The 22,936-nt window shown below is 42.4% G+C and overlaps 4 protein-coding genes across 4 annotated transcripts in view; 2 read left to right on the plus strand and 2 right to left on the minus strand.

Moving 5' to 3' along the window:
* The window catches only part of LOC126565684 (uncharacterized), a 343,737-nt gene that overhangs the window by 286,327 nt on the left and 34,474 nt on the right, over positions 1-22,936 (minus strand). The window lies entirely within an intron of this gene.
* LOC126564026 (protein PAT1 homolog 1-like) lies at positions 1,248-4,112 on the plus strand. The gene has a single exon (XM_050220928.1). It carries the CDS (start codon positions 1,248-1,250, stop codon positions 4,110-4,112), a length of 2,865 nt encoding a protein of 954 aa, XP_050076885.1.
* LOC126563725 (serine/threonine-protein kinase ATM) lies at positions 6,352-17,852 on the plus strand. Its single transcript, XM_050220383.1, has 17 exons — positions 6,352-7,077; positions 7,143-7,508; positions 7,582-7,715; positions 8,487-10,030; positions 10,689-11,201; positions 11,290-11,567; positions 11,684-12,631; positions 12,701-12,844; positions 12,912-13,010; positions 13,071-13,224; positions 13,299-13,591; positions 13,696-13,823; positions 13,895-15,281; positions 15,352-15,887; positions 16,318-16,960; positions 17,030-17,400; positions 17,471-17,852. Exons 1-17 carry the CDS (start codon positions 6,352-6,354, stop codon positions 17,838-17,840), a joined length of 8,634 nt encoding a protein of 2,877 aa, XP_050076340.1. The 3' UTR covers positions 17,841-17,852.
* On the minus strand, positions 18,132-19,063 carry LOC126565292 (estradiol 17-beta-dehydrogenase 8). Its single transcript, XM_050222457.1, has 3 exons — positions 18,987-19,063; positions 18,283-18,894; positions 18,132-18,221 (listed from the first exon to the last, which is right to left on the minus strand). Exons 1-3 carry the CDS (start codon positions 19,024-19,026, stop codon positions 18,139-18,141), a joined length of 735 nt encoding a protein of 244 aa, XP_050078414.1. The 5' UTR covers positions 19,027-19,063; the 3' UTR covers positions 18,132-18,138.

The raw sequence follows: 22,936 nt of genomic DNA on the forward strand, positions 1-22,936 counted from the left end.
GATCAAAAACAAAAAGCCATTTACCTTTACATGTAGTAATCGTCAATTCCACTAGTAGGTTTCCACTACTTTTTACTATATTTAGTGTTAAAATAATGTAATATTCTGACTATTTGTTTTTTTTTGTGTCTACATTAAAAATCACATCGAAATGTTCGTCCTAAACAAACCAAACCGATCTAAATGGTTCGTGTGTCACTTTTCAAATTTTAAACAGACATTAGATGCGTTTCGGAATTTGACAGCTGATGGAGCATCAACTGTCAGCTCATGTACGCTCGGCGCATATTTTTGTTTGGTAACGTGAACTATCGACGAAAATCAAAGCAAGCTCAGTTTATTTGCTGAAATTTATATGCTAGGAAACAGGTGATTAAACCGCTTAGTGTTTGCAGTGCTTTTCCTTTCGCTCAAATATATCATCGTGTGTGAGTGGAGTGGGTGGCAACTCGTTGTGTCTTTGTAGCGTAGTGTAATCGTCGGTGAATGCTGTAAAAGTGTGTTTTGGTTTGTGAACAGATCGGTTCAGTGTTGGTAAGTACTGCACAGTGCAGTGTATGCTGTACATAAATAGTTTGGTCACTGTTTCTTCCAACATATTTTAGGATTATTTATGGTTCGATTAAATCGGTTGTTTCTATAGTCTATTATCGCTTATTATACAGCTCCTCCACTACTACATTCCATTCTTATCGAACATTAACGTATGTTTTCATTGCGTAGCATCAACAGTTCGATGTTAATTTGCATTCTCCCTAAATATTTGTGTTTACTGGCCATCGTTCCCCAGCCAGTGACCTTGAACGAAAAGCCGCTTTTGTTTTGATAAAATTCCAAAAAATCACGAATACCGGCACTTTGACAATTGTACGCATTTACGCTGTGCAGTTGAAATCTTGAAGCCGGAAAAAAAGGAAACCCCCCTCGCCGTTTGACAATGCTTTGGATGAAATTGTCATTTATTTGTTGGTTCGATGGCTACTGCGGGAAAGATTATCCCTTCGAAGAAAGTATTTCAACATTAAACCCAAACTGTATGGATAAGTTGTGCAGTTTTGCTTTATTTGTTCACGCTTCACAATCGTTATAGAGTGATTTTGTTAGTGATAAGATATTTGCAGTGTACCCATTCCCCAAGTTCCTGTGGCGCTACTGCTGCAAATTTGGTGTGTGGTGCATGTACATCGCCCGATTCGCTTTACACTCTCCACTTTACTGCCAACGCGTGATGAGGAGTGAGAACACAGATGGATTCGTTTTTTGGATTTAATACAAAACTGCCGGATGAGCATGATGCCGGCGAGGAGGAGGAGGAGGAAGAGTTTGGCCGCAGATTCTGTCCGCAGACGAGAACCCGTACATTGCACTCACCGCGGCGAAGCAAAGAAGACATTTCGGACGAGGAAGAGTATGACGCCTTGAATGATGAAACGTTCGGTTCGGCGGACAAAGGCGACTGGGAAGACATTCACGAAAATCTGGTACGTTTAGAGCGCAACCGAAATGCATCCTTTCCCGGGGACGATGATGACGTTAGCAGTGGCGATTTGCTGTTTGAGGATTACGACTTTGATCTGCAACTTTCGAAACTGACGCAGTACGATACGAACGATGAGAGTGGTCGCAGCAGTGTGGTTGCACAGAGTATTGGTGATGAGTTTGCTAGCAAGTTACGGTTGGATCCTAGTATCTGGGGAAGTCCCTTGAAGGTGCAACCATCATCACCACAGCAACCGCAGCAGTACTACGATCGGAAATCAAACGTCACGCCATTTGCACAACCGAACGCTTTTCATCAACAACAAACTCCTGCACGGCCTGCCGGATTGTTTCCACCGATGAAAATGCTTTCGGTGGAAGATATCGAGCGAAGCATAATCCAGAATCAGCACCAACAGAACCAGCATCAACAATCACTGCAATTGCTGCAAAAACAAATTGCACAACAACAGCAGCAGCAGCAAACGTTTCGCCAGTCCACAGCCCATCATCATCAGCCGGTCGTAAAACCTCGCGAACATTACACACTACCACCCAAGGAGGCCAAGACTATTCAATCGCTGTCCTTGCTGTCATCGCTAGGAGTTCCAACGCCCGCACTGATGACGCCGCCACCACATCTGTTGGCAGCGAGAAACTGTGCTCTATTTCCACCCGGACCACCTCCGCCATCGCAACCACCACCACCACCACCAATTGCCCCGCCATTGTTGAATCATCCGAATCGTCTTCCGCTTGGGCTACTACCATACAACATACTACAAGCCCGTCCGTACTCGACTCCAATTAACAATCTCGCAATGCATCCCGCTTTTCCACCGCGTTGTCCGCCGTACGGTTCGCCACTGCAAGGATTTATGCAAGGACCACCACCGCCAGTAACGATTGGTCCACCCATACCTCAGCGCCATCCAGGACCACCGGGACCGTTTCTGATGCAGCGTAGCCCAACACCGTTGCAGAACAATCAGTTTAATCAGCGACTTGTCCAGGAAATTCAACAAAATCATCCGCTGCTTGCGTTCAACCGACAGCTGGCCAATTCTTTCAACGCGCCCGGTAATGGGATGAAAATGAACGTGCCTCAAAACTTGCCAAGATCGGCCGTCAAACAGCTGCACTATGCACAACAGCAGCAGCAGCAGCAGCAAAGGTTGCGACACGGCAACGGTATACCTGGTGGTTTGGCAAGAGAACACGATGAATACGCGAATATGATGAGCAACCGGGACAAACAGTGGTTGATCGGCATACAGCTAACACAGCTGAACTCTGACCTACCTTACTGGAACGATTACTATTTCACCGTGTTTAAGCAACGACTAGCGGCTGGGAAAGGAAATGGTGGCGAAAATCGTATCTACAAGGAAAATCAACTGAGTCATCCATTTACCCAGACGACTCCTACTAGCAAGGAACATGCACATCTGCTACTGCTATCTATGCTAACGAGGAACGTCAAGGGTGGTGGTGGTGGTGCCGGGATGATGAATTTGCACCGCGAACGCAGAAGTTCCGAATCTAAATCGGCTTACGGTAACGATGGAAAAGATGGTTGCAGTACGGCTCGCTCCTATACGCCGTTTCAGTTCGAAAAATCTCTCGGAAAGCTACAGTGTGGAAGCGTAATTGCACCCCGGAAGCTGATCGATGCTGATGTGATGGGCAGTGACCAACTGAATGGGAATGGCGCTGGAACTGCGGCCGAACAATCTTTATCGCAACGCAAAGCTCGACATGTACTGTTGCTAATTGAAGCACTGTACAAGCTGTTGCTGAAGCTAGAAGACAAGCTGAATCCGATCGCCATAGCAACAGCCAATTTACTGCGTGAAAAGAAATTACGCGAAAGCAATGGTGGTTGCCCTGGGCAGCTGAATAATATAAAAGAAACTGGTGCTACGAATGGCATGCTTGACACGGATGAGTCTTTCGATGACCTATCAGCCGCTCTCATAGGTCAGCTTTCGCAAGAGAAAATTACATCCATACTCGGTGTACGAAAGGGCAGAATTTTGATCCGACGTTCGTTGGCCGTACTCCAAGACCACCCTTCGCGCTGGACGCTCTGGGGCATGATCTTCACCGCTTTGCCCTGCCTGGCCAAGAAAGATCGCGACGATGCAGAGGGACTGCTTCTGGCACTGTTTAGCGAGTTTGAGCGCCAGCTTCGATCCGGCACGATGGAAGATTTGCTCTCGGTTGCGAAGACGATCGGTGCATCACGCAAGGTGATGCTGTGCATCGTGAGCAGTAAGTTTCTCCTGTCCTGCATCATAACGATCATCTTTCAGATGGAACTGTTTTGTGGCAAAAATCCAGCTTCGCTGCAAACCACTGCCGAGGACGATCACTGGTGGATAACGTTCCTGGTAGACGTGAACCAGGTTGTGAAGGATAATATTATCGGCCCGAGCACCGGTGGGAGCATTTCGATCAATCCAGATAACAATATTGTACGCACGTTACGGGTACACTTTGCCCGGTTCGGTACACGGGTCGATGGGACGGATCTGCTTAACTTTATTACCGACAATGGAAATGGTCAGCAAAGATTGGGACCCATCGGTAGGAAACAATCGCTACAGGAAACAAACATCACAGCCAAGTGAAGCGAAAAAAACTGGGCTGTTGGAAGGACGAATTCAGGATATGTTTCGCTTAAAAACATTCGTCGAAATATAGGGAATCCGCACAAATATCCTCCTATTGTTAATCGAAGGCACGATTTTAATTTTAATCCACGATATAAAATGATATTTGTTTTATCTTACTCGATCTTTTTTTTAATATTTGTTCTACGAGCACTAACTCTAGGGCTCTTTAGGATATATAAGACACACACGCACTTGTAAAGTGTGCCAGAACTGAATGTGCATTTTGGTAGATGGTCACTAAAGTTCCTTAAATCCCGTCAGTTCCAGCTTTTCTTTGGAAGAGCACGCGGTTGCAAATGAAGTTAAACGAAACCGATCAGATACACGTATTTGAATCTATTCCATGCTCCAAGCTGTGACATATACCGCATTGTTAGAGACTGCTTTTGCAACAACAAACAAACAAACAAAAAACTACAATGTTGACTAGTAACTTAAGTTCGCACTTATCCTTCCCCTCTTATCCTATAGAAGCGAAAGCTAAAAATGATGGACTACCGGATGTTTTCATTACAATGTGATTATACCGTTTTAGTTAGATTTGGGAAGCAAATAATAGCCAGTAATAGGAAGATGAGTAGTTAGTAGTAGTTATGTGTATGGTATCTTGTTATACCTACCCGAATCTCCTCTACCACGTGATTTATGAATGTCGATATCTTAAATATTTTGCCATAAAACGTATCTAAAAATGAGCATCGATGAAGCACTTAGTATTAGTAGGCCAATGATCATGATCCACCTTTAAAATCATTCATTTTTTCCTATGTTGAGTAAGTGTTACCATTAATAGCTGTTTGGCAGGGCTATATAACCAAAATTTACTCTGGCGAATCTCTATACTTTGGACTGGAGTGTAAACGTTTCATGACATTTAAATGATATATTTTTTTAATGTAGGAAGTAGTGTATAACATGCACTTTGTATGCTTTTTTGCCCTCTAAAATCTTTCACAGCTATCATCGTCTGTAGGCTACACAAACGTTTTCGTGCTTAGTATTATTCGCTTGGCAATTTTATTAATACAGCCTATAAGCATTTTTAGATTAAATTGTTCTTTGTCGGCGACGGAAAACGGAGGAAGGTATAAATAATTTCATCGCTACTCGGCAATAACATTCAACATAGCTATTTCTTGCCCAGAAAGCTAATTAATATTTCAATAAAAACGGCATGTGAAGCAACTGCGATGTAAATTATTTTACGAATGTAATTAAAAGCGAATTAAATATGGTTAAAACAATTACAACTACACGTGCGTACCGCAAAGTTTAACCGTTGGAGAGTAAACTAAATAAATCGATCTTATTACACTTTTCTGTTCTACCGCTTACGAACGCGAGCAAAACTGTTGTGTCCGTCCTGTTATGTATAATTTCTATTGCGAGTGATATATCACACAGGTGTTTAAGAATAAGAAGACTAAAGCATCATGTTGACTATATACAGGTAGCAACACTCTAAAATGTTTTTAGTACTGATCTTTCAAATAATCGTTGAAGTGTCGTTTCATTCCCTCAAAGTCGCTGTTTGGTATGGTATTAGTGTCGGCGATCGTGCCGCAACTGATCGGGGTCCGTTCATCAGACTTCTTATTAACAGTGGTTATAGTATAATTCGTAGGTTTAATCCTAATAATGACTGAGAGAATATGTTAATTTAATAAAAACTATGAAAGATATGCAAAATGGTGGATCTATGTGGGTTTGTGGAAGCGGTGACTTCAATTCCATCTCAGTTTGGTCCTTAAAACTCATTACGGAATAGATGGTTCGGTGCTATTCTCATGGCATAACCAGTACACTGGAGCCTGACAAGTATAATTTGCTGCACAAGGGCGAGATTAGGGCTTTCCCTTGTCCTTCCACATTCGGGGCTTCAAATCCTTCTGAGGGTTTCACCAGTCTTCGACAAAGTTCTTGTCGCAGAGGCTGCCTTCCAGCTTCATCTATCGCGACGGTGTTTTAGATGGTTGTTTGCTTATTGATCATTAAACTGGTACTTTTCCCAAAATATTCATCTTAGTTAGTAAGCTTCTACCAAAGCTCTAATTATATCTTTGTCATAATTCAGTGTTTAACGGGATCTAATTTGATTCATTACAGAGTTCCTAATTTCTAAACATAACAAGCATACTTTCATTATAATCCTTTTATTTTACAGCGATAGTCCCTCAAACCCAAGGTCCCCACAATGTCCACTTCCACGTCCAGCGGCAGCAAAATGGCTGTGATGGATCGCGATCTTTGCAGTCTTATGGTGGAGATGCCCTCCGAAAAAGTGTCTGTACGCCAGAAAGCTTTCAACAAGATGAACACCATCCTCAGCAACCGAGAAGAAGACTTCTTGGCCTACATGTCGTCCGATTCGTTCGAAACGGCGTGGAGTGCTTTGTTTGATGCTGTTTATCACGGCATCCAGAAGCAGAGCTATACCGCAGCGAGCAAGGGACAGCCGCAGAGCAAAAATTACGACTATGTCGTGGTACTACATAAGCTCATTGAATTGGCGATGGATCGAGAGGAGGGGCCGCAGCTTTCGTACGGTCAGCTGATTAGATGTTGTGTGCACGCGATGTCGGATCAGGCATTGCGGGAGGGCTTCGGAATGTGCTTCCTGCAGGCGTTGCAAAAATTCGTGCTTTCCTCTAGGTGGAGCTTAACGACGGTGAGCTACGAACAATGGAAAGATATTCTGGACGGATGTTTCGTGATGATGGATTCCTCACAAGCGGCAAGGTATACTGCTGCAAGTTGCCTTTCGCTAGCGGTGGTGAAATTTCTAAACAATTGCTCGATGTCCACTTTGCTAGCCACCTATCTGACTCGTTTGATGGACCACATTCGCCAAACGGCAAATGAGAAGAAGAGCAATGTTCTTTACGAACTCATTAATACGGCTTTAAACGTTATCCAGGCGGTAAGCTTTCACTACGCTTTTAAACTTCAAATGTTATTGTGAATAAATTGTTGCTCTTCTTTTAGATTGCAGTAGATTGTAAGAGCAAGATAATCCAGTTCATGGAGGCTCTCGTTCCATACACGGTGAAGATTTACAAGGAAGGCAATCTTCGCAATGAACAGAAAAGTGTACTGTTCCGGCTGATGCACCTGTCGTTGATCGTTTTGTATCCGGAAGGCAAGTCACACGTTCACGTAAAAAGACTTACGAAAGATTGCCCCCGGCCTTCCGAGGATGAGGAAGTGTTTAGAAAAACGTTGCGTGAGTACCACTATATTGTGACGAGTGAGATGAAGGTTCGGGAACTGTCTTCCTCGTCACAAGGCGCTAAGGACAGCGTTCTGCTTTGTGATGGTTTTGTTCATTTTGCTGCTCGTCTGTGTTATACGGTACGGAAATATATTTTGCATGATGGTGCTGGCTGTTGCAAGTATAATATTTTAATTTAAACTTTTGTGGCAGGTTTATTGGAATGAGGATAATTGGAAGGAAAGCAACAGTGATGAGTCGGCCGTTAAGAGAAACAAGCAGTTCAACAAACTTCAAAGTATAATGGATATGATCGTTGCAGCCCCGAATCACTACAATATACGTTGGTATGTTACATCTTTTATCAGGATATCCTGCCAGATATTTCTTAATCTTGTTTTTAAATTTTACTGACTGTTTCTAAAATATTTTTGAATTTATCTTAATTTGTTTAGACGGAGACACATATTTAAAGCAATAGGTAAAAATTATAAGCGCAAAAGAATACAAAATTTTTGGATAATTTTTTTTAAACCAAGTATTACAAATTTCTCGCCAAGCGACAGCTTACTGCATATAAAATGTTCTTGTTTATTCACAAAATAGCCCAAAAATATGAGTGGTTCGTAACGTCCATTTGGGATTTAAACAGTTGCGTGCGCACGCTACTTTTGCTCCGTTTGTTGCTTATAAGAGCATGATGGGTTTTACAATAAAAAAAACTTCTTTTTTTCTCTGAGGAACGGCCTGGTCGTATTGCTAATAAAAAAAAATTCTATAGAAATCGAATCGAATCGAAAAAAGTAACTAATAACCGAATTCATGATTCATTAAATGATTCGAAAATGTTCAATTAATTTTTACAAACAAAAATATATATATCGGCTTCACACTCCCAGTTTTATCTGATGTGATATAGCAGGTGATCTTATTTTATTGACGGTCATTTATGTGCTTTTTTCCAAAAAAATCTTAAATCTTAAAAAAATCATTCCAAATATACTTGGGAAATGGTAAAAAAAAAGTGTGGAATGAACTGAAAATGGTCCAGGAAATCGTCCAACATTTAGAAAAAAATTACTAAGCAATCGTATTAATCCCTTACCTTTCCTTTGTAGGATGTTCATCTTATCAGCGGTACTCGATAGATACGAGGCTGCTATTAGCGCTGAAGACTACATGCGTCTGCTGCAGCTTTTATGTAACATACAACCAACATTACAATCTGTGCAAGAGCATAATGCTTTTTACCGATGTTGTTCCGAGCTGCTCAACTTCGAAAGTAAACCAGCCTACAAAGCAATCGCCACAATATTCAAAGCTGAACAAATGGAACTGTGGAACAAAATCGTAGCTTGCACATTCCGTGGATGTACCAACACCGCTGCCCGAACGTGCAGTGAATCGAACCTATTGCTTCAGCTGCTGATACGCCACCGGAAATATCCTAACATTAGCTTCCTAAATGGTACCGTGCTGGAAGCTTTTTACACCTCTGCGGTGGAGAAAACGAACCCCAACGTTGGTACAGTGTTGAGCATACTGGACACGGTAGGGAATGTAGAATGTTTGGGCAGTGTGGACGCTGTACTTACGAAACTGTTCAACTACCTTTACCTACAAACGCATGAAACCAAATCCAAAGCAATATTTAACGCAAAGGAACAATTAAGTGCGAAGCTGTTGGCACAAATTTCTATTCTAGCCGTGGTAACGAAGCGTTCTGAACCGAAACAGGACAAGGTACGGAACGTGGACAAGGCACAACAGGCTGTTTTGCATGAAAGTTTGTATCAAGAACAAGACGAACAGCTGCAAGCTTTAGAGCAACGGCTTCGTCTACATAGTCTGGACGAACTGATGCTGGTGGAAGAACGCCCGAAGCGAAAGAACGATTCACAGCCGATCGAGAGAATCTACTACAACATTAACGACGCATTATTCGCGCGTCTCTGTGAACTAGTAAATTTTGAAAAAAACATACTGCCGGATGATGATAATCTTCTAGTTCATCGTTTAATATGCATCTGCTACGATCTAGAGCTGTATCTGCAAATGTTGAACGTGCTGCTACTCCACGAAGCGTACAACGAACAGCAGTGTAACAAAAGCCCATTCTACAAAAAGGTACTGCTAAAGTTCGATCAATTAAACGCGGGGTTCGAGCGATTGTTGCGCGATGCGTCGTTAAATGAAAACAAAACGGGTATTATCGCTGATCGTTTGCTAGCACTAATTCGTGGTCCGTATCATCCAACAATCAAGAAGTTGCTACAGAAAACGGAACATACGATGATTTTGCGCTGGACGATCGGCCAGATTGATCTCGCCGAAGGTGAAGATTCACAGTACGTAACGGTGGTGGAGGAAGATCAACTTTCTTCCTATCAGCGCTGTCGTCGATGTTTGCATCACGTCTTGGCAGAATATCTACAGTACGATGGGCCAAGTGCGAATGAAGTTCACGATCTGCTGGACAAGTTGGGGCTTAATGTGTACAACAGTTTGGATTTGTTCTACCTGTTCGATTTGTGTCGTATTTTGCTGAAACAAGCTTCACATGAGCTGGTCGCAGTTTGGGTGCTTCGGAACATAGTGGAAGTTTGCAAAATCCATTACACCAATCCGAGCATTACGGAGATGATTATGGATTTATATGCAGGTAAGCGAAAGTAATTTGTATTTTTAATTTATATTTATTTATTTTACATATTTTTGCGTCATTTGCCAATTATTGCACACCTAAAGGAGACTTTTCAAATTTCATATATTTTGAAATAAGGCAGAAAAATTGGGAAAATAAAGTAAAAAGAAAAAACATTCATTTGCAAACAAACTTAAAAATCCAATTAAAATCGTGATCAATTATTGTACGCTTAAGATCACTCATCATCATCATAATCTGATGATGCTAGATCTGCTAGAATGAGAAATCACAGATTCATCTGGTCTGATATTTTTTAACGTAATTTTTGTGCGAAATTTTTATTTTGGAACATGACGAAATAAACTATATTTTGATGATACAGGATTGTTAGCTGTTTGAGTTTAGAAATCCATTCGCTTTTATGGGTAAATATTTGAATTGGCATCTAAAAAATACGCTAAAGCGTCCTGCTTTTGAAAGTAATCAAAATACCTGTAGCAGAAATGTTCAATATTTCAGGAAAAAAATATGTTCGTCATTAAGTGTTTTAAACTTTTAAAAACAAAGCAACTTTTATATAATGTGCAACAATTGGGTAGTGTGCATTAATTGGCAAACTTACCCTACTGGACATGCTGTATGCTTAATGAAAATTTTATTTTTAAACTTACAGATTTAGCTTCTTTTGTAAGCCCATATGAAAACATGATACGCAATGTAACGATCGTACTGTATTCGTTTGTAAAGCAGTGCGCCAAGCATACGTACTCTAACGCGCTGCAGGTTAAGATATTTGCCCAGGTCAAGTATCTGCTCCGAGCCTATCCGCAACACATCCGCACCCAAGCGCACGAAAGCATTTACACTGGTTTGGTGCCACTTCTAAACAATCCAAGCTATTGCGTCAAGTTAGAAGCAGTTAGAAACATATTGCATTTTATGAAACACGATTGGGCGCACAGTGATGTTGCGTCCATTCCATCCACTTTTTATGAATTTCAAATGGAGCTGTATGATACGATCGATTTCGATGAGCTGATACGTAATACAAAAGAAGCCGAACGGGTTAACGTTATTAGTTGCTGTCTCCAGTTGCTATTTGGAATATTCCACTCGAACTTTATGCTACGGCGCAGAGCTCTGTGCGATTTTGTACTGCTTATCCAGTTGGGAAATGTAAACGATGGTAAGATTACACGGGTCCTGTCGATCGTACTCTTTAGAAATCATACAGTACATATACCGCTGAATATATATTTTTTTGTATCTTAAAGATAAAATTGCACACACCATACAAATCACTTCCCGTACCAGCGATTTAGACTTCAGAAAGCTACTCCAATCGAATCTCGACTCCGTGTTGGAACAGTGGCTTACCAAAGGAAATAGATTGTTAGATTTTCCTTACCGATTAGTTGGAAAGATCGCTTCCATCGAAGAGTTTGTGCAGCAGTATAAGAAAAGCATTGCCTTCGTCATCCTGAGCATGCAGCCGGACCTGTTCGAACAGTTCTGCCAATCTGTCGGCTTACAGCAAACAGAAATGGTGAAGGTATGTTCGATTTTTTATGTTGTATCTAAGCTAAAGCCCAAAATTACTCGATATGTGCCGAAGACACCTGCAATTAGAATTTGTGTTTAATTTCACCAATCAAAATTTCATTTCAGAGTATACTGCCGAAATGTGTGTCGTTTCTCCTACCAAAATACACCAAATGTACAGAAATGACCACCAAGTACAACACGATGGCCAGTCGCATGCACAAGGCACTTGCACCTTTTCTCAGCACGGTAGATTTGAAAGAGCACGTGTCAGAAATCATTAAACATCTCACCTACCGCCTGAACCAAAGTGATGAGCTGGGAAAGCTGACCGATCTAGACCTTCCCAGCTGCTCAACTGATGATCTGTCCATTAGCATACCCACCTACACAAAAGCACTGGAGCATTTAAAACAGTCCGTTTGGGGATCACAAACGATCAAGTTTACCTTGTTAAGCAATCTGTGTTTAAAAAATAGTTCCGCAATCGAACGGACCCTAATGGAAGTAAAACGATGGATGTGGGCTGCTGAAGAACCGGAGCAAAAAATGATCCACCTGCTTCAGTACACCATTCTGCTGGATCAGCTAAAGGAGTACATCGATCAGCAGAAGGAACGTACATTTAAACCGTACCTGGTGCGTGATGTGGTTTGCTTCCTGTGCAATACACTGTCAACATTTCCTGCGCTACGCTTAGCCACACTGAACAGTTTCGATCGGTTTCTTGCACATGTGGTAACATCGGCCGATGCATCCGAGCTACTCTCCGAACAGTTGCATTTCATCGTATCATCGCTGCTGGAGGTGGAAAGTGTAGATCCTTCGTCGAACATTTCGAATAAAGCGCTCTCAATGTTACGGTTTTTAATTTTACAACACACAACCATATTTGGTGACGCTATCGGTAATCTCAACTACTTGCCATGTGACAAGCGCTTCGATGAACTGCGGTTGATGATTACGCGCCAAAAAACGGTTGGCCATGAAAGTTTGCTGCCTGGTGAGGAAATTTCTGCCCTCATTGAGCTGCCCAACATCAGGTACGAAGATTTAGCTGCTTTAAAAATTATGGTGAGTGTTTTTAGTTTGTTTAGTTTTTATCAATTTATGGTAGAAACTAAATGTTTGTCTTCTAAAAAGCTAACTACGAAAAAGACTGATCTGAAGCGGTTGTGCGACGAATTGTCCGACCAGTGTTCGTCCTCGTTTGCTAGCGACGAAAGCATCCTACATCGGTTGATATACATTTTACTAGAAGTTGTGCGAAATTCTCCATTTGATAAGGTAATTTTATAAAGTAGTATTTTAGACAAATATTAATTTCATATGTGATGCTGTCTTTGCTTTACAGCGCTCGATAGAGGCTCTCCGGTGTTTAGGAGAAATAGGACCGATTGATTTGGGCACAATGTTACTCAAGTCCGATGCAGAAATGATTGCATACGACACGGTTAGGAATAACAAATATACAAAATAGTACAAGAAATTAATTGTAGATAACATTTTTCAGATCAATAATTCCAAGGAAGCAATCGAACAGTGCGTCGATGTTTTGCTGAGCGAGCTGAATGTATTGCTGACGAGTAAAAAAATGTCCGTGGCAAACATGGCTTCCCTAGTTTGCTATAAATTGCTATTCGGCAAAACATTCCACGCATTGGCGGGTTTGTATTTCACTTTTCAATTCAAAATATTCAATTGCATTACTAACGGTAACGTTATCGTTTCTCTTCCACAGCAAAGCTTCCAACTCTTTATCCATTTTTGGGCACTTCTCAGGAAGAAGTAAAACTATTCTCGTACACATCGGGTCGGGATTTGAATTTGCAGCCGATTCTTGTCCATGAGCGACTCATCTATCCCGTGTTTGTTCAGCAGTTATCTACAGCATTATTAGCATTTTTGGGTAATACGATGCTTAAAAAGTTGACCGAACAGGAAACTACATTTGCAGAAAAGATCATCCCATTGCTAGTACAGATAGCGATCAAGCAATTTGAAGAATCGGTTATCGAAAAAATGGGCAATTTTGTAAGTGTTTTTGTGGTGTACAGTGGGTGGGAAAAAATTATGTGTCCAGTAGAGATGGGAAAAACGGCTCCGGCACTTATGTCATATGCATTTCTGGTTTGCAGATTAACGATTTTTTCTCCAAATTCGACCTCATTCGAAGCGACCCAAATCAGCATAATATCTTCAACGATCCCAAAGCAATACAACTAATGCTTACGATTGTGGAATGCGCCAGGATCCATAATCAGCTGTGCGTATTGATATGTTGTTGAGTAAGAAATTAAGCTTTACTAACGATGAAAACTTTTCTGCATTCCGTAGGTTTCCACAGTATAAAATCCCCATTAACTATCTACCGGTAGCGCAAGCCTCCCAATTCTGTCAGGCACACTTTAAAGCGATCATGTACGGTGAGCAATGGTATCGAGAGGAGGATGAAATGGGGAACGCTGATGCGAAAAGGCATACCAAACTGCTGGATCTTATGAAGCAGTGTCATCTGGCTATCGGTGTAAATGATGCTGTTCAATCTTTCCTAAATCCAATCCAGGAACGGATAGAATACTATCGCCTGGAGCAAAATTATGGCAAATGTTTGGTTATGCAGGATGCTACTTCAGCGTGGCGAGATAACGCCCGGGAAGGTACTAGCTGCACCAGTGCTCAGGAAGGCTTTTTGCAAACGCTTAAAGATTCTTGTCTGTATGGATTGGCAAGATCATTCCACGTCGCACCACAGCAGATGATCGATTACGAATGTGCGTGGCGTTTATCGGACTGGAACGTTGTTATTGACACTGACGGCACGGATGCAATGGGAACTATTAGCACAACGAATGGGCTGCAGCTGCAATCACGCTTCTTCGAGCGTGCCCACTATACAGCTCTCAAGTGTTTGCAGTTGCGTGATGAGGTGGCGGTGGACAGTGCGATCATTGAGGCTCGGCGCGCCGTTAGTGAAATTTTCAAGCTTACCAGCATTGAATCGACCAAACACATTTACCACGGTATGTGTCGTTTGCGTATGTTGCAGCAGATAGAAGACTTTGGGGAAATTCATTTTGCCAAACAGATCGATTGCGAGCAGGATATGATGCAGAAGTGGAAGCAACAGGACGAACTTCCGCACAGTGAATTTACGCTGATGGAATCGATTCTTTCGCAGCGGTTGTCCATTTTTACTACTGCCGGGATTCGGGCGAAACGTAACTGGATTCCACCGGCTGTCTACAGCACGCTGTTGCTCTTGATTCACGAATCGCGCCTTAGAGGATACGACGATTGTGCGATACGAAATGTGGCACTGATCGGCAAGGAGGAAATGGTGCCAGCCAACATTCAATCGGTCGTAATGCTTGAGAACGCTCAGCTCAATTGGTCGTCCGGTCATCGGTTGGTGGCACGTGAACTTGCCTGGGAAGTAATGACTAACAACAAGTACAACGATCCGATGGTAAAGGCGGTCGCGTTTAGACTTTACGGCGAGTTTCAGGCTGAGGGTCACTTGCAAGAGATCAAGTCGCTTTGTACCGATTACTTCCAACAGGCGGAAAAGTGTGTCAACTATGTACATTCCAAGCAGGGTGCAGGCAACGATCAGAAAGCACCTTCCGGCACGATTCCTTCCAGTCATCGTTGTTTTGAGGTGGATCGTAACTATACCGTTCAGCATACGGTCGCCAAATACGCGGATCGAGAATTTGTTCGGGTATATCAAAACTCCCGATGATATTAAAATATCACCTGCTCATACTTCGCTTTATCCTTCCTTTTTTCAGCTTAGCAAATTTGTTCGCTCCCAGGAATGGGAAGCGCGTAAAATCAACCTGGCTCGTATGGAGGAGGAAGCGGTACGTCTAAAAGCGGAAGCCGCCAGCGCCACCGATCAACGGCGTAAGGATCTCGGTCGATCGCTTCACTTTATGCACAAAAACCTACAGCGCGATAAAAAAGCCGCGGAAGAGGTGGAACAGAGCCGAGGGGATTATTTGAATCTGGCACTCTGCTACTATTTGATGTACGCTAAGCAAACGACGATCGTGAGCGATATGGTGATATTTCGGATCATTTCACTCTGGCTGAACAATCAGGATAATAAGAATGCGAAGGATTTAATCGAAGAATCGTTACTGAGCATTCCTTCGTATAAATTTATCGCCGTACTGCCACAGCTCACACCGCGAGTAGGATTGGACAGTGTCGTTGGTGCGTTGGTACAGAAAGCACTGGTACGATGTGCGCTGGATCATCCACATCACACGTTGCCGTTCGTGTTTGCTCAGCTGCATGCCTTCAAGGATCAACCGGATGATGAGTAAGTTATTTTTTATCAATGCTAATTTTCTACGTTTTAACTCCGACGATTTAGGTACCAAGGAGATTTTAAACGATTTTGGAGTTTTCCGGCAAAAAAATACATTTTGAGCCCACACTCGGACCACTCCGGGAATATATACTTTCGATATCGCACAGAGTATAATTATGCCGCGGTAATTGGATATAATACAGGGATTAACTTTTTTTATAATGTGAATAAGCCCGGCTCGTTTCCTAAACGTTGGGTAGGTATGGGATGATGGACAGACAAAATTTTACCAGGAGAGAGGCGAATACAGGGCTACATTATTTTTTAGAATACAAGAGGAAATGCCGAATGAAAACGATTTGATTAATTAGTTATCTTAATTAATTAGGTGCTTCTTAGTACCTTAATCATTTAAAAATTGTCTTTTTATTTCCCCCAGGACACCTGCCAACGACAACCGTTTGCTAGGCGTTAGAGAGGTGTACAAAAAGCTGAAGAAAGAACCAACCCTTGAGCAAATGTTGCAACAGTCCGAAAGAATGAATCTCGCCCTAATCGAACTAGCCAACAAAACTCTTTCCAGCAGTCCATCTTTCCGCGAGTACACCATGACCAAGCGTGATCCATTGGGATTGTTAGACAATTTGGATCTCGTCCATTGTCCCACGGTAGAACTGCCCGTCATAAAGGACGGCAACTATCGTTCCCGGATCGTAGGCATCAAGCGCTGGGATCCCAAAGTGATCGGCGTAGGTGGAATAAATGCACCGAAAAAGCTAACCTGCCTGTGTTTGAATGGTACGAAACGAACACAACTACTGAAGGGAAAGGATGATATGCGCCAGGATGCAGTAATGCAGCAAGTATTCGGAATACTGAACATTTTGCTACGCCACGACAAAGAAACGGCACACCGGAAGCTGTCCGTCCGTACGTACAAAGTGGTACCGTTATCGAGACAGAGCGGAGTATTGGAGTGGTGTAACAATACGATGCCGATCGGTGCTTGGTTGCTCACCGGGCATGTCAAGTACCGGCCACAGGACATCGAACCGACTGCCGCAAGGAAAAAGTATGCCAATGTAAGTTTGAAATTTGTGTTTTGAATCGTTCAACATCTAAGGACGATTTTTTTTTCTTCCTACTTACAGAACGCTCAAGCGGGCATGACGGTGGACAAAAAGCTGCAAAACTATTTGGACCTTTGTAACAAAATACGGCCCGTCTTTCGGCACTATTTCCTCGAGCAATATCTCAAACCGGGCGTATGGTTTGAACGGCAGCAAAATTACATCAAAAGTGTGGCCGCCAGTTCGATGATCGGCTATGTGCTAGGGATTGGTGATCGACACGTGCAAAACATCCTGATCGACAAGCTAACCGGGGAAGTGATACACATCGACTTTGGTATTGCGTTTGAGATGGGAAAAAATTTACCCACACCAGAAACGGTCCCGTTCCGACTGACACGGGATATCGTGGATGGAATGGGGATCAGCGGCGTTGAGGGGGTATTCCGAAAGTAGGTGATTTTTTATTTGAAAATTATCGAGTCTCTTTGTTAAATGATTATTTTCTTCTTTTTCGTGCAGATCATGTGAAAAAACACTTGAAGTGCTGCGGAACAATCAGACGATAATTCTCGCCATTTTGGAAGTTCTATTGTACGATCCGCTCTACTCGTGGAACGTTCTGTCAAACAAGAAAGCGAATCGTCGTCAACAGCAAGCTTACCTCACAAGCGGATCGGATGATGAATCGGAAGAAGCGATCGGATTATCGATCCGACGAGACATCAATGTAACGGCCGAGCGTACCCTGATGCAGGTGGAGGAGAAACTACTCGGCCAGGAAGATAACAAGTACATCTCGGTCGAAGGTCAGGTGCAGATGCTGATCTTCAGCGCTACCAACAAGCGTAATCTCTGCCAAGTGTTTGCTGGATGGCAACCTTATCTGTAGGCATTATATGTGAGTCTTGGCGTTTTTTTTTTTTTCATGATAATTATTATCTTTCATTTATTTTTCCTAGTTCTTCTTCTGTACACAACATGAATAGCAAAATTTTCTTAGAAAATATTGGGAAATATCCATTCCTGTTTTATCGAACCATTAAATGCATGGGCTAAACGTGATGATGAGGTAGCACGCGTTGTGAGAGGTAGCTTTGAGCTGTTAAAACCTGTGTATCGGTTACGAACGGTCCCTGTTTGTCAGCCGCCCTTCTAGGGTGCTCTCGAAATGTTACTTCACCAATTTCCTATCCACCCGTCACCTCGATTGAAGTTCCGTTTACGTAGCTGCTTTTATCCGACGCCAGAAAGGCCGCTACTTCGGCAATTTCTGCAAAAAAGAATTATTTCAATCAACTTATCGGCGCATCTTTCCAAATGAAAAATCTTACCTTCGGGAATACCGAATCGCCGCAAGGCACACTGCATAATGATCATATCCTTCACCTTCTGCGGTACGGTGCCCGTCATTGGTGTGTGGATAAATCCCGGCACGATCGCATTCACCCGTATATTGTAGCGTCCAAATTCGCGTGCCACCACCTTGGTCATCGCTTCGACACCGGCCTTGCTGGGCGAATAGTTTGACTGACCGATGTTCCCGGTGCGTGCCACGATCGACGAAACGTTCACCATCGATCCGGCCAGTTCGTGCTCGATCATGGCACGTCCGAAACGTTGCAGCATCAACCAAGTACCCTTCAGGTTCACATTAATCACTGCTTCGAAATCGGATTCCGGCATTTTGAGCAGAAAATTATCACGCGTAATGCCAGCCGAGTTGACCACTATTGTGGGTGGTTTTTTGTACCGTCCGACCACTTCCTTCAGTACGGCATCGATACTTTCCCCGGACGAGACATCCATTTCGTACGCGACATTATCGCCCGCAAGGGACGATACTGTTTCCTGTGCCGCCTGTACATTCCGATCGACAGCGACAACGATCGCACCATCCCGGACCAACAGTTTGCTTGTCGCACGTCCAATTCCAGAACCGGCACCTGATTATGTTTACGTAACAGCGATGGTTTTTAGCATGTGCTATTTTTTGCTCTCTTTTTGTTGTGAGCTGGCTGAATCGTTTTCTACTTACCGGTCACTAGCGCTAACTTTCCTGCCAAAGGTGTGGCCATCGTGATGGAAGGTGGATGATTGAATGAATAGGAAATTAAACAATAGGGCAAGATTTTAACGTGCGGACCGTGGGAGGTGTGTGTTATCGCATACGACATACACGCAGCATATAACAACAAACAAACACTGCGTCATAAACATGTGATTATGGTACGCTTGACAAGCAAGTGGAAGAAATTATAGCAAGCTAACCGGTGGAAGTTTGCCCTTTTTGTACAGCGGTTTTCAACGAGGGGAAATGTTTAAGGAAAAGTTAAATAATTTAGTAGGGACTTACTATGGAACGTAAAAATTTCCTTCTTTCTCATTAACATCTCTAATTTTCCATAGAATTTTCGATTAATCAAAAACAAGGTTTTTGACGTGCAGTTTCAGCTTGTGTACACGGACACGGACACACGATGTGGGTAAGACGGACACCATGAAGGGAAAGAAGGGACACTTACCGGAAAGATTTTATGCTCGTTAATATATATGCTCGAATATGTTTGTCATAAGATCATTTATCCATATGACCGAATCAGGCGAGATTCGATCCTCTAGAATTCTATATATTAATGAATCTGAGTATATTAGATTAGTGATAACTAAAGCTTAGAGAGATCCCGCATGTCGAACAAGCCCAACTGAATTGGCATAAAGTTTCATTTTTCACGATCAATTTTCGATAATGTTCGATCATCTGATAATATCGAGTTTTACTATTTTTTCTTTTCATTCTGATATACCTTTTTCAGGCAGGGTAGCTCCCAATATTTAAATTGAATAAACAAAAAAGATCCGATTGCAATTGAATGTTTGATTTTGACATAAGTATAAGCATAAGCCCGGTATCGTATTCTCAGCTCTTCTTGAGCTAATTTGGTACAAAATTTCCATTCCTCTCGATCAGATCAGATCAAGAATGATTGGCAAGTTCTATCCCGCAGCAGCACGAGCGACTTCGCTACTACCAAGACTGCATTCGTCATACAAACTATAGACAAACTGAACCCCTGTACGTACTCGTGCTCAAATAATAACTTTTCGACGAAGCTCCCCTGTCCTGACGGCTGCCAACCCCACCGAGGTTAATCCGCCACTGTTGCATCCATTAGGCGGAAGTTTGGAGCATTAAAATCTCATCCCATCGCTCAATTCCATCTGAATGATATAGATCGCGCCATATGCTTAGCATTGTGTTCCAAACTCATTAAAGATTTTCGTTTGCGCTGGATGTAATTAAACTTTGTTTCTAATTTTATTTAGGTTCGTGGTGAACATAATTATACGCTGAAGAGATGCCAACAATGTTTCCATGTTCTAATACGTTTAGACGCTTTTAAGTAATGTATTTGTTAGTCAAGGTCAATGACAGTAGTAACTATTTTTTATTTCATGGGCAATCGGAGTCAGTTGGGGGCTCCGTAAAATACCAACATTTTAAATCTAGATGTGGTTACGATCAACCTAATAGCCAGCAATTAAAATGGGGATTCACAATTGTCAAAAAATTACACCATAATAAAAAAAGGTTCCTGCCCACTTTCAGTTCAGTTACATTTGGAAACTCTTCTCCAAAACATGGAGCACGTTTGGTTAGGTTCATTGCGCTTGCCACTGGTGACAGCGCTTTTCCTGTTCCTCATCACGCCTCAAAACCCAACATTGGCCGTAGAAGTTGGTACCGGTGGCACCGGAAAGCAAGTATCCGCCAAACACACCGCAACCGATCACGTGCGTGAAGTCCTGGGACATGTGTTCGGGCGGGACGATCGATCTTACTCGGGCAGCCACAGTTCGAGCTCGAGCGAGGAACGAGGCGGTAGTGGATACCGATTTGGACGAAACCGTGACACCTGCCGGTATGTGAGCCGCTCGGGGAAGTTTTGCAAGTGTAATTGCTACGATCGTAACGATCGCCAACGTTCCGGGATTTTTGATAAGCACTGAATGAGGACACGTGAAGTTATGTAATCTTCCGATGGTTTGAGGATGTTGAATACAAGATGGCGAATAGAGAAATTTTTGTGTAAGTGAGAAAGATTGGTCACAGAAACCCGATATCACAGTTGAATTGTGACTTTATTCCATAGCGCACCATATGCCTTGAAAAAGCTTCCATCTGTATCTATAAATTGCATTGAATGTTAAAGATCTTTAAAGGCCTAAGCGTGGCTTAAGCGTAAAGCATCGTTGGCATGCCTCGTTCTCACCATCATTTGACTGGTATCTTGGGAAATATGGTTCTATTTCTCGACCGTTTCACACACAAAATTAGGAGGTGTACAAACTGCATCAATGTTCCTCAAATTCAAGGTTTTGTTTGGTGCATCATTGTCAGTTCTCAAAAATGCATCAGCTCTATTTATTTTATTATTCACTTCCTATCTGTTTTACTTTGCCAAAACTTGACGCTAGGACTCAATACTGACAATGTTATCGTCCGCACCAATAGAACTTCATTATTAATATTCAAACAAACTTGGGACTCTGATGACACCCGGTGTTGTTGGGTTTTGTGTGCTGGATGTTTCTTACGTTCTTACTTTGATCGTTATCAGCCTCGAAACTTTAGAATCTTCTTCATTTGCATCAGACCACATTAATAGCAGTACTACTTTTAGGTACCTAGTTTATCAGCCCGAAATCAGCAAATATTATAACGACTGCTTTGAAAAAAATAACTTTTTCGAATAGCGATTAAAAAACCCGTAAAATAGATAGTTGTTTTAGATAAATTTCCCATTAAAGGTATAGTAATTGAAGCTTGCTAGCAAAAAAAAAACCCACCCCCTGACCAGCGGCCTTCCATCAGTTAACCGGAACATTCGCCATGATGGACAGAAACATGCATGTAAGCCTGTTTTTTGAATACATTTTTCCGTTTTATTTTTTAATTCCTCCCCACTTTTCGCGTCAAAATGGTTGCAATAACGGGCAAATATTCTGGCCTCTCTGAAGAAGGGAAATTATATAGAGGGTGGGAGCCTCAATCCGACCACCCAACCCTGGAACATTTATAATCAATGAAAAGGACGTCACATCCCCTTTTGTTTTCTCCAGGACCATTGTGGCATTGATCAATGTGATTTTATTGTGCAAGGAGCCTCCCAATACTTGCCACATGCATTAAAAAGTACCACAAGGCTTCAGGTTTGAATAATTACTCACATTTATTTGATTTTAACTTTTCCGTGTAAAATAGAATTTTACTCTGGCTGGGGCGACCCGGTGATATAGACGACCGCGGTGCCGGTCTTCATCCGACAGGACCGGGGTTCAAACCCGAATCGTTCCTCCCAGATGGGGACTGACTATCCACTGGCTACATGATATCGGCAAGTCTAGTAAACCATTCGATGGCCGGCGTGAGCTAGAAGGTCGATAAGCCAAGAAGAGAAGAAAAGAGTCTGGATAAGTAGAAATATCGACCGATCGCTTGCATACAGAACGCTAGCTGCACAGTTGAATCACTGAAGCTTTATCCTGCAAGAACTTAGAGTATAGTAGCCGCACTTATTAAATCGTGTACCTTACTAGAACGTCAAGCATAGACCCTTGCTGGGATAGAAATAATTTATGTTTTTATCAATGTTTAATAGCCAAGATGCTACTTTCCGGCATCATGCTGTGATTGTTTTGCAGGAGCTTTCGTAATTGTCATCAGCCTGCAGTTATTGACATATTTCGTTCCTTAAGCATTTTTGCCTGAAGCCTCATTCGTCGCTAATTGGATGGTTCTGTGGGCTTAGACTAACGGCAACAACTGCTTCCTCGCTTAATGGGAATTCATCCACCTGCCTTGGTAATGTTTGTACACTTTAAAGGTGAACGAATTGATTTGGACGAATATGAGTTCATGGAATCAGTGGCGGTTTTAGTCTTTCGGAGGCCCTAATATTGTGCCACGGTTTCAGAAATCTCTTC

This window comes from Anopheles maculipalpis, chromosome 3RL (genome assembly GCF_943734695.1).
Source record: "Anopheles maculipalpis chromosome 3RL, idAnoMacuDA_375_x, whole genome shotgun sequence".
Lineage (NCBI taxonomy): Eukaryota > Metazoa > Arthropoda > Insecta > Diptera > Culicidae > Anopheles > Anopheles maculipalpis.